At 31.2% G+C, this 12290-nt stretch overlaps 1 protein-coding gene across 5 annotated transcripts; it reads right to left on the minus strand.

Annotated features, from left to right (window-relative positions):
* Positions 1-533: 533 nt before the first annotated feature.
* Positions 534-11439, minus strand: LOC106463523 (interleukin-1 receptor-associated kinase 1-binding protein 1 homolog). Of its 5 annotated transcripts, none has more exons than XM_013923571.2 (4): positions 11335-11439; positions 8604-8963; positions 3924-4123; positions 534-1732 (listed from the first exon to the last, which is right to left on the minus strand). In XM_013923571.2, the coding sequence occupies exons 2-4, from the start codon at positions 8835-8837 to the stop codon at positions 1444-1446; spliced, it is 723 nt and encodes a 240-aa protein (XP_013779025.1). In that variant the 5' UTR covers positions 8838-8963; positions 11335-11439; the 3' UTR covers positions 534-1443. The 5 variants fall into 5 exon arrangements, with proteins under 5 accessions (XP_013779025.1, XP_022247098.1, XP_022247120.1 ...); XM_022391390.1 differs by having other exon boundaries at positions 11315-11410; XM_022391412.1 differs by having other exon boundaries at positions 11358-11397.
* Between the last annotated feature and the right edge of the window lie 851 nt (positions 11440-12290).

Here is a 12290-nt window from a genome sequence, read left to right on the forward strand (position 1 = left end):
ATGTTAATCTAGCATACATAAACTTGGTGTTATGTTGCTTGTGCAATTTATATGGTCATGGCAATGGTGCTTGAGACAGCCTCTTTAACAACTCATTATTTCATTTTTGTAGTTCATATTTGTGTATAGAAGACATTTTAATACTAGAAATAAATCATCTTGTAACACCAAATATATTTTTCTTTGACTAATTAACTGGACACTCAACATTTCATTTTACAGCTTCTTCAGGGGCATTCCACTAAAACACAAACCATAACTCACAGCACAAAGCTTCAAATTTGAAGTCATTTCTTATACTTTCTATACAGTTTCAAATGTGATTATGTCCAAACTTGGTGCATTACAATAAAAAGTTTTTTTTTTCAATAAAAATAATTTGGAAAGACTTTTTGTAGTTCATGTGGTTGTTATAGTTCAACAGTTTTCATACAAACTAGCCACATTTTTAGAAACTGAACAATTGCAGGTATTTTTTTAAACAATTTTATTTAAAGTATCTTAAACTTTGAACTCTAAAAAGGATATTTTTTAAAAGAAAAAAATAATAGACTGTTTTTTCTAATGATATAATTTTTGCTTTACAATTTTATGAAGATAATCTTGGAAGTTGATGAAATTTTTACAAGGGCTTTACCAACGAATAATTCGTAAACACTACTAAGTTTACATAGAGAAAAACCCACAAGATAAGAAAACATAAAGTTACATCCTTAAAATGTAATTACATTAAAGTTTCCACTATAAATTTTTAGAAGCCATATCCTAAATTATCATGGTTTCATATTTTTGTCCTAAATTATTATATGGTGTATTTATATGAAAAATGTTGCGGGTGTTTAGATGGTATGATTAAAATGTTAAAAGTATGGTTTAAATTACAAATATACAATAGAAACAGCTTATTTCTTTCACTGTGGATCTCATAATGCTATTAAATTCACTTGAAAATATTCCAACTGATAATTTAATTTATATATGAAACTCTATAACGTAAACACTACTTACTTTAGAAAGAGCAATCAAAATGGAAATTTAACACCAAATAACCAGCCAACTGAATCAAACTTCCATTTTTCTACAACTTATTAGAAAGGATGTATTTGTATATTTTTCTTTAAAAGTAGTGACTAATGGTTACTGTACATGTATATATTATCATTATCTTAAAAACACGCTAGCCTAACGATAGATTATGTCAGGTACTGAGTAATAAATTCAAGAAAATTTGGTTTATAATAAAATATTTATGATCTAAAAACTTTTTTACAACTTGGAAAACATTTTAAAAATTAGTAAACAAATGGATAGCTACATTGTGATGAATACACAATATTAATAGTCATATCCACTAATCAATGTTCTTTATTCATCATCAACTCAAACAGGACCTGCTCAATATTTCATTTTTTTAGAGGTATTATAACTTAAGACTTGATGTTCCTAATTTTTTTTCTCTACTTTCTTACAAAAGTCCTGAGAAGTTTTTGTACCAATTTCAAATTTTACAAGTATTTTGCTTTTGGCGAAATAGGTTTCTTCCTGTAAGGAGCGTCTGAGTGGAATTATTGTTTCACTGCTTTCTCTTAACTGTCTAGTTTCTCTACAAGGATGTACTTCACTATACTCTTCAAGAATCAACAAAGGCTCACCAGTTTTTACTGCAAACACTGAAGCCAAATCAGACACTTTTTCTTGTGCATTACAAACAGCTTCAGAAAAAGCTTTCTTTCTGGAACAAAACAGTAATCAATTAGGAGATCTTGGGTAATGTGAAAAATGGTCATAATTTCATAATCAAATTTATTTAAGATAAAAATATTTGTCAAACAGAAAATCTGCAATCTTTTAAGATTTTGTTTGTTTATTGAATTTCTGCAAAGCTACTTCAGAGCTATCTGCACCAGCCACCCCTAATTTGTAAGTGATAGACTATAGAGTAGGCAGCTAGTCAAAACCACACAATACGAAGTCTTAGGTTACTCTAACTGAATATTGGGGTTGAACATCACATTATAACACCCCCATGGCTGAAAGGGCAAGCATGTTCAGTATAGGATTTGAACCTGAAATCTGGAGATTGAAAGTTGAGTGCTATAACCAGTAGACCCCATTTTAAGGTCTGATCATATTTTCCTTACTTACTTTGCTGTTCCTTGCATATTCAAAACATAATTTATGAAGTGCATGTACGTATATATATCATTCTAACAGATGAAAATGTTTATGTATCAATTTAAATACAGAATTATTCTGAAGTCAGTTGGCACACTGCAACATACATAATTTGAAAACTAGTCAACAGAGAGCTAAAATATTTGGTTGAAGAACTGATGAGACTATGGAAAAGATGACTCCAATGCCAGAAACATTACTATTAGAAGGTACTGATTGTTAAATTTACAACGTCCAGCACTGTTTCCAATCATGAATGTAAGTGAAACATCCAAATGATACTGTCTGACTTCCAACAGCAGCACTTTACTCAGTGTTATATGATATTTTTAGGTCTGTCAAGGTAGCAGGTAGATTATTGGAAAGCAAAGACGTGGGATGGACCTACAGCCAAAATACAAGGGTAAAATATGGAGAGTATCCAGATCATTTGAGTGTAAAATATCTGCTGATTACTTAATCTCTGAAAGCATGTCCAGGCAATGTTTTGAAAGTTCATGTAATGTAGGGTGGAACCCAATCTTACATAAAGACTCTTTCATTTAAAATTCTTCTTCTCTGAAGATTAGGAATTATAACATATTCCAAGGTACATCAAAAACTGATCCTCACTGTTGGATGGTCCTCTCTGTTTATTTTCATTTTTGATATTACGTTAATGATGCACCAGAATTATTGCCATGGTTGCAGCAATGCTGTATGTGAATAGTTTTAATGTTCAGAGATGAACTGCGAGGAATCATTTCTACTGGCAGAATAAATTCTGATATGTTAATGCTGTTTTGTCACTGGTATGCAAAATGCACTAGTTTTCTGATGAGGATTAGTTTTGATACTAGAGTTTTCCCATCATCTCATTACCCCACCTACCAAAAATCATAGCTTGCTGATGAGGAGTTTTTGAGTTATGGATGATGGTAGAATAGGCTAACTAACTTTATAATAATCCTGTATATTTCTGTGTATTCAATTACTTTATTGTAACTATACTAGCACCAGCAATGAAAGGGGTATTACTCGAAAATTAATATTTGGTGTATTTGTCATCAAAAGTTAAATTAAAAAAACAACCTTGTTTGGTTGCAGTACCAGCTTCAAACTATTATGTATGCAGTTTGGGTTTCCAACCACTGTGTTACAAGTCATAGCCCTTCCACTCATAGGATGGTTATAATTTCCTAGTATGTATACATTAAAGAAATATTTAATTTTATCCATGAAAAATAATATAGCACATTAAAACGATACTAAAAATCATAATTTATAATGTCCTACAATATAAAAACCTTTTAAAATACTGTTTAACATATCAGTTTCTTAAAGTATCCACTTAGTGGGCTATCATTTTTGGCAAGATTAATTTTAGTCTTACTTTTCAAGTTGCTATTACCAAAAAAATTATTTTGCTAACTTTTAAAATATCAGGTGTTAAATAATACGCATTTCTGAAAAATACATGTTCCTTTGGAACAAAGGAAAAATTCTCTTACCAAACTTGCAACTTTCAATATGATTTTTTTCTGTCAAGTTTGAATGTAAGAAAATAATACTTATCAGACTGTAAACATGATATATTTCATATAATGATATATGACACTAGTGAATTTTTATGTACAGTTTTTTCATGTAAAATAAGAATTAATAACCAATTCATTGCTAGCAAGTTTGACATTCCTACATCTAAATGAATTGAATATATTCTACAATACTATATTTTTCACTGCTTCTTAGCTTCACCGTCTACTCACCTAGCTGCCTCTCTAGCTGGAGAACTATGATAAAATTCTGGTTTACCCACATGGACAGTTGAGTCCAGTTTCTGGACTAATTTTACTGCAGCAGTCTGACAATCTTCAATTCTCCTAAAAGATGCCTCCACATCTGCCTGCATGATATAGTTGTCTGGACTTTGGCGAATTAAGTGACGAGTAACAGTGTTCTTCTCTTCCTAACCCAGATAATTATATTATGAATAGATTATTACAGTACTGGAAAATACTAGAAAACACAGATTTAAAAATCATTTGACCAAACATTTAGTATGAAAAGGTAACATAATAACAATTAAATGTCAAAAACAAATACAAATCCTATTAAAGTTGTCTTAATTTTGGTAATATTTACAAACACTTTTAAAAAAAACGAAAAAAAAACTGATGATGATGGGCAGTGGTTTTTAACAAATGTCCAGATTGTTAGAATTGTTCAAGTGTTAGAATGAGATAAATACAGAGACAAATGGCAACTTATTCTTGTCACATCCATAATGGAATGGTGGATATACAAGAAAACTGGTTTGTACATTAAACATACAAGGCCCTAGAAAGTCAAATACACCACTTAATGATCATATATATGGTCATTAGGAATTAACACTTTACTGCTAATAGACATAATATGAAAATACATTTGGTTTTACTAAAATCACCAGAAGTGATAACAATACCATGAGCACTTCTACTGTTCACAGATGGAGCAAGGTTTCATATCTCTACCAATGACAAGTTCATGGCTGTGAATCACTTGAAAACAAACAAATGCTTCAACTAAGCTTTCTCACGAGCTAAACTGCCCCTTTAGAATAAACACATGAGCTAAGCTATAGACTTGCAGAGGTGTTGCAAAATATTAGTTGTGAAATGCTAAAGAAAGGCAAACATTGAACATGCCTGTCAAGAATAACTCACATTCTATTAAACATCATTTACATATCAGTGAGAATTGAGAGGATTCTCACATAAGGTGATTCTAACTAGATGGTTGTGTGAGTCTAAACAAATGTGTTCATAGATGTGAATGCATCAACAAATGTAATCTGGTCAGAAAGATGTTTATTCCAGACAGACTAGACACGATGAGAAACTGTATACACAGGTAACCTTTCATGTAACCTTTTACGTCGTTTGATGTCCAGTCCTGGGTCACTGGACACCAATCACTAAAGAAAGATGAGTCCACTCTAATCGCTGGACCAATCATCTCATAATTTATTTCCATGAGTTTGGATGGATTATGCTGAAAATCACTTAAAAATCTATGTCTCTGGACCAAAAGCAAGGTTGTCCCCAACATCAAGGTGTCCTGGCCTCAAGGTTGCTCCAGTTCTTCAGGTAAGTTCCTGAGATATACAAGAACACAGATTGGCAGTTCACATATACGTGCAAGACTTGCACTACACTAACTCCATGTAAGTTTTAATTGCTACTTTCTCTTAACTGATAATATTGCCAGGAGGTACCATGATGTATAATGCAAAAGTCATTACAGTTAACTGAGTAATGTGAATAATGTGTTAAAGTTAGAAACATTATGGAAGTAATAAATGTTACTGAAAGTATAAACCTTTATGTTAATCAATGTTGATGAAATTATAATCTACCATGCAGTACAAGCCTTCATGTTCATAAATGTTAATAAAATATATATCCTCTTGTGTAGAACGGGACTCAGTGTCATTTGTTCCTTGCTTTACTTCTAAATTTTCTCGAGTTGGTTGACTTGTGTACCCACTCACGGCTGCATATCCTGGGTATTTAAATAAATCTATTGTAATTGGTGTCTTGTCGCCCCAAACGATGCCCTCTCATTCCTTCGATAGAGCAGCCTGTTACAGCTGGAAAGTCAAGATGAAAACAGTATGGTCAGTACAACACTGTTGAATATGATTGTTTGGGGGATAACTCATTTATGATTTGGGACAGCATCAGTAAGAGTAGATGTATAGCTTTAATTATGCTTCTGAAGAGGCTAATTTACCATTTCATTAAATATGTTTTGAACTCAGCTTTCTTGATCTTTCACAGTTATAATCAGACTACACTTTCTCCTAATGAATGATAATGACTAGTCATAAAATAGCACAAAATTGTGTGTAGCAGTTAGAGAACAAAAACCACAGTAAACAGAACAAACAGTCAGAAGTCTTCATACTGGAGAAATTAGTGTGTCCAACTTAAAGACTTGTGATAATGACTAGTGTCATACTGCCAGGATTGTGATTGCCTACCTCAAATAAAAAACCATAAAGGTCATAGGCTGATCGGTATGAAATTCTGATCTAAATCCTATAGAATACCTCCAGAACATCCATGAACACCAAGTTTAAAGCTTAGCTCAGTATGCAATATCACAGAATGTGGCATAAGAATGTCTGAAAAATGATCCTGTATTGCCCATAATATTGTCTTTCAGCTGATCAGAAGAATACTTCACAAACACAGGTACAGTGCTGATTTTGGAACTACCTCCACTTGTTGATTGCAGTCAATCTGAGGCCATGTTCACACACTACTGGCCAAAATCTAAATTTTTATTGTAACTTGCTTCTACAAAGAATGGTGAGATCAATCTTAGACTTTACATCTTGACAAACATTACATAGACTCTCCAATACAAATGGATGTCAGCTTTCAAGACCATGTTTAAGTAGACTAACAGTCTATTGAGACTACATTCTGAGACATGACAAATAAGTGGCTTAATTAAATTCCTGTTAATTCATTTTCTTCAGCCATCATTTTCATCACAGCAGTTGTTATTTCAAGATGTGGGTGGAAATTTGAAAAATTTTGGCTCATGAGTTTTTGTAAACTTCAGGGTACTAGTAGATATGTCCAACTTCATCACAATGAACCAAAGTTTTCACTTTGCAAATGTGGCTTTGCTCCAGATTAGCTTGGATGTAAATTTAAAATCCAATACTGTTAAAAACATTCCACTGTACAAGTTGTTTTACTTCTATGAGGAACAATGAAGGATCCAGTCTTTGTAGTGTTGTGTCCTTTGACTCTAAATTGTTTAAACCCTATCACAACCTGCATGGCAAATTTCAAAAGTTAAGTAAAAATAATAATTCCAACTCTATTTCAACAATTTTTTACTCAGAAATATATTTTATTATCTTGTAACATTTAATGTAACTTATGAAGAAAAATGTTTAAGCATTTCTATACAGCTCTAAGGTTTAAAAAAAAACAAATGTTTTAGAACATCCAAATACATAAATTTTGAATTGCTAATAAACTATCATCCCTTGAGAACACAATTAACCTAGTCTTGTTTCTGTCATGACTCTCATCTTTCTGAATACTTTTTATTACAAGCCTTTTCAACCATATCCTGTGAAGTTAAAACAGGGTGTGATCTGTACAAGAAAAGTTTAAATACAGTTTAATAGAGCACATTATAAAATATTTATTAATGTAAAGTAAAAAGTAATTTATGGTTTTGTGAGTAACTGATTACAAATAGCTATGTCAGAGAACAACAGAATTTAGTATGAAACTTAGAAGATATAGGAACAAACCTATATTTTTATAGTTTCTTTAGACACTCTTTTTATGTTAAATTTTCCTGTTGAAAAAATCTTTTGGCAATTTTCTCCTATGGGGTTTACATAGTACAGTAGCAATGGCAATATATTCTGGTCACTCAAATCCTTATTTATTGAATATTATTCTTTATCATATTCAAACAATCCACATAAATAATAGAACTTATAATTTAATGAAAACAAATTATAATTTTTGGATATAAACTAATTACAACCAAGGATATTGTTAGCAAAAATATTGTAACCTACCCTGATCTGACATCATTTTGAATAGGTCCAGCATTAGATCACTAATAAATCTTTGCAAGTTTATACTGTGTTTTTAAGAAGTGGTGACTACTGCATTTGGCAAAATAGTTTCAATAGAAATGTTACAGAAAAATCAATCAAATTGAAATTGACCAGATATATAAATATAACTTACTGATCAATAAAAACATTGAAATTCTAAGAAGATAGGATATCAGTCACACCACCCTAGTCAGAAAAAATGGTTAATCTCATTGCACCAGTATATATTCTTTGAAAGCACTGTGGCATATTCCACCAACCACAAGTGTTACTGTGGTGGCACTTTAATACTATATGTTTGGGAATTTACCATGAACCAAATATAAAGTTGCCACACATATCACTTATATTGCCTTGATTCAAACTTTTGTGAACATTTCATTTTTATTAAAAGAAATCAATATGTTTTTGAGCAACCTTATAGGGATGAACACTAAATTTTAGAAAATGTAGTTAATATAGTATTATTATAATTGAGGTAAAAAAATGAATGAAATTAATGCAAGATAGATTAATTTTTGTAGTTTATTTTGATACTACACTTGCATATCACCTTGACACGTCCTTTAGAATTATGTTTCTTACCAAATTTTAAAGCAATATAACATATATAATAAAACAAGTTTATGATACGAGAGGAACCTATTAAATAATATCTTAAAAAACAGTTGATAATTGCTCTATCTTTTATACATCTGTCTTTCCATTATTTTGTATTGTATGGCAATATTAAAGAGAAAAACTAAGTACCCATTAGAATAACATAAATAGTTATATGGAGATTACTTTTAAAATGTTCAATTACCTCTGCTCCATGTGTTCTTAATGTATGTAGAACATATTCAAATCTTCTTTCAACACTATTCACAGCTTCTTCTGAAGTACTTTTGGTACTTGTTACTGTAACACGTAATAACCCACGGTCAGGAGGAATCTCCACTTCACCAACTCCACATACTTGAATGATATTGTTTTGTAGTGAAAGACATGTTTCAGGTGCTTGCTTGTCCAAACAAATAGAAGTACATTCCATCGGCATCACTGGGTGAAAACAGACATCAAAATTCCTTCATACATGTGCCAGGTTTCACTTCAACTGTCTACTTTTGTAATGTGATGTATCAACAAGTTCTTTTCAAGACACGGGTTGAAAAAGACAGTACACCTGTAGCAATGAAAGATACAACTTAAACACAGTATCGATGTTTTGGAAATAGCTTTAATTTTGTTTGTTTGTATGAAGTTAAGCACAAAGCCACACAGTGGGCTATCTGAGCTCTGTCCACCATGGGTATCAAAACCCAGTTTCCAGAGTTGTAAGTCTGCAGACATACTGCTTGTACCACTGGAGGCAATAGCTTTAATCTCAACTAAAATAAATATGCTAGAGATTAATTCATTCTAAAGCTAACATTTCTGTCAATTAATTCTGTACATAATTTTAATGAATAAACTTGGTACAAAATAAATGACAGGACTCTTGAGTATTACATTAATCAAACTATTGCCAACATCTCTTTATCATCATGCAATGTTTTAACTATAGAAGGTTCATAAGAATGGAATTAAAGGTATTCAATACTTTTGTCAGTTGAATAACAGTGATCTTCACATTAAAGAAATAGTATTATACTTACTAAGAGTACTTTTTAAGTAAAAAAGTATTTACTTATTGATTAGATTCATAAACCATGGCCTCCGAGACATACAGTCACTGTAGCAGAATATATTTTATTAACTAAAATTTACATGCTCCTCATTCAGATAACATCATTTATTCAAAGGACATTATGTTGTCTAATCTTGTGTTTTTATTTTGTTTCTCAACATAATGTTTTGTTGAAACTTTGGTTTTATTTGTTCACAGAAACTTTGTTAGATATTAATCTGAAAAACATTTCACTTTGTAAAGTTTGGAAGTTAAAGACAAAAAAAAAGGGAGACAGAGGATCATATTGTCCACTGAGATCACTCTTCAACGATAATAAAGTCAACAGAAACATCAACATCAAATTAAGTCCAGTTAAAGCAGCAACCAAATCATCCGCATAGAAATTTAGCATAGTTCGTCATATCTTTACTCATATCCAACAATATAATTCAAAATAACAACATCTTCACTTTCACAGCTTAAACCTCTTACTCCATTTAAATATTCAACTTTGAGTTTCCAACTTTTTCATTCTACTACTCAAACAGACCATTTAGTATAAAACTGGCCAAACCTCTTAACAATTTTGTACACTTGAAACAAGTCTCCTCTTAAATCTTTTGTGTTTAGAAAAAAAAAGACAATCTCTTAAGTCTCAGCACACAACTTACATGATCTCAACTAGATACCAATCAACTAGCTTCTCCTTTTATAATCATTGTTAAGGGACCAAAATTTCACATACATGATAGTTGTAAATAAAATTGCAATTGCTTTAAATATCAAATGCATATGAACAGACTGAGAACTCAATTTGTATTTTTATTACAACACTCAGCAAAAGTCTGAGTTTTATAAATAACCAACTCTCAAACAAAATAAAATTACCATTTATCACCACTTTTGCTTACAAGGCACTAAAGATCAGGATGTTATCAATAAAGAAGTCTTGCAGCAAAAAGATTCAGTTTTGGTACACAAATACTGAAGTAAGTGATATAAGTAATGGCAGAAATAAACAGCAAACACACAGAGCTACTCTGCTTTAAGAATAGAAAACAATAATTCATTCAGAAATTATTTCAAACATCAGGAGAGTACAAGGTCTAAGAAAGATTATTGAAACTTATTTAAATTTTTAGGTTCAGTGATTTGATGTATAGCATTGCCTTAATAGTAGGAAGAGCTCAGTTTAATTAAAGTAATAAACAAGGGTTTTTAGGAAGCACTAAATGACATCAGTGAGAATTGTTTGATATATGTTAGAAGTGAGAGGTTTGGTTTTAAAATTAGGGGCTTTTAACTAGGCCCTAGTTACTTTACTACACGTGAAGGGATAGATAAAAAAACTTAGCATTTTTTGCAGTAATATTAGAACAATTTGTAACAAATTATTAGAATTAAAAGTTTTGGTTTCTTTTGGAATGTCTTTAGCAAATTTGATATCATTGTTATTACTAAATCACGATTATGATGCTGTAATTTTAACAGTTAGAAGGTTTTAATTCTAAGATGTTTCAACACGGACTTTTGGGAAACCCTACTAAACTTTAAAGTACTTAATTTTTACTAGTTATCACATTCTCCTAAACAAAAACTGACCACCACTATTTTTACCTTCAATTACTAACAAACTAACTTTATATTCACTTCTTAACTTTTTTACCAATTCCACAAGTATAAAAATGGCTTTAATTACAGAAGTATTTACTTGGAATGAAGATAGTCGTTAAGTTTAATCTTTAATTTTAAGTTTAACATTAGTCGTTCAACACTTGAAGGCTGCAGTAAGGCACTGACTTTGATGCTATAAGCTTTAAATTTAATGTATATATATTTGACAAGTAAAGATAAGGATATAATACCGTGATATATAATAATATACCAACATAATGTTCATAACCGTACTTTTGCTAAACTAAAAGTTCTATTTTTTGTTATACAATCTCGTGGATATAAGTCCATAGCAGCTGAACATGTCGCGACACCTACTCTTGAAAAATGGAAGCTTATAAAAACAGTTTTTGAGTTCTTATGAGATATAATACGAATGGACCTTTTAAATTAAGAAATCACGATGAGGTGAAAGATTATTGTTACGTCTCCGTTTGTTAATTGATTTTCCGTAACTTCGTTCCGACGAAACTTTAGCGACACAAGTCCTTACTTAATAAAACTGGTTTATTCTTTCCGAATACAACTTTACGATACACTCAACTTCAACAGTCGCGCGAAAACAAACTATAGTTCACGTCTCACGAGCTCTACTTCAACAATACTTTCTCACTGCAGATCAATTACTCACTACCTACACACATATTGTCCCGTCACGTTGTCACCCTCTTATATATACCAGCCTACCCTATATCTAGTAATCTCCCAAAAATTCCCGAAGGTTCAAGAGAACGAGTCACGTGACCTCGCTGACGCAACATTATTATTTTGGTACCTTCTTAAACATAACGAAATTCTAAATACAAAATGTATACTCAATTGAAATAATTTTTATTGACGGAAGTTTAGTAGTATTGATTGTCATTCAACATCAGTTATGTTTTAAGTTAAACATCTTTGTGCAGCTTCAAATATAATTATACTAATTAATATAGTTTTGATATAAATTATAATGAGTAAAATACAATATGTAATATAGAGTTTTTGGAATATTTAGATGCACTGAATCATCAGTTGAACATTCTCGCTATTAACAACGTTACTTCCATACTTCTGTGGGTGGGTGGGAAATGTTATTATATTGGATAGAAAACTGGCTGGAGAGTAGACAGCAGAGAGTAGTAATAAATGGAGTTAAATCTGTCTGGATAACAGTTACAAGCGGTG

This window comes from Limulus polyphemus, unplaced genomic scaffold (assembly GCF_000517525.1).
Source record: "Limulus polyphemus unplaced genomic scaffold, Limulus_polyphemus-2.1.2 Scaffold53, whole genome shotgun sequence".
NCBI lineage: Eukaryota > Metazoa > Arthropoda > Merostomata > Xiphosura > Limulidae > Limulus > Limulus polyphemus.

Bases quoted from the DNA above. Each gene is read 5' to 3' on its own strand.
- LOC106463523 (XM_013923571.2), bottom strand. From the start codon at position 8,837: ATGCCGATGGAATGTACTTCTATTTGTTTGGACAAGCAAGCACCTGAA. The intron at 4,124-8,603 runs GTAATTGAACAT...TATCTGGGTTAG, and splicing joins TAAGAACACATGGAGCAGAG to GAAGAGAAGAACACTGTTAC. The intron at 1,733-3,923 runs GTGAGTAGACGG...GTTTTGTTCCAG, and splicing joins CCAGCTAGAGAGGCAGCTAG to AAAGAAAGCTTTTTCTGAAG.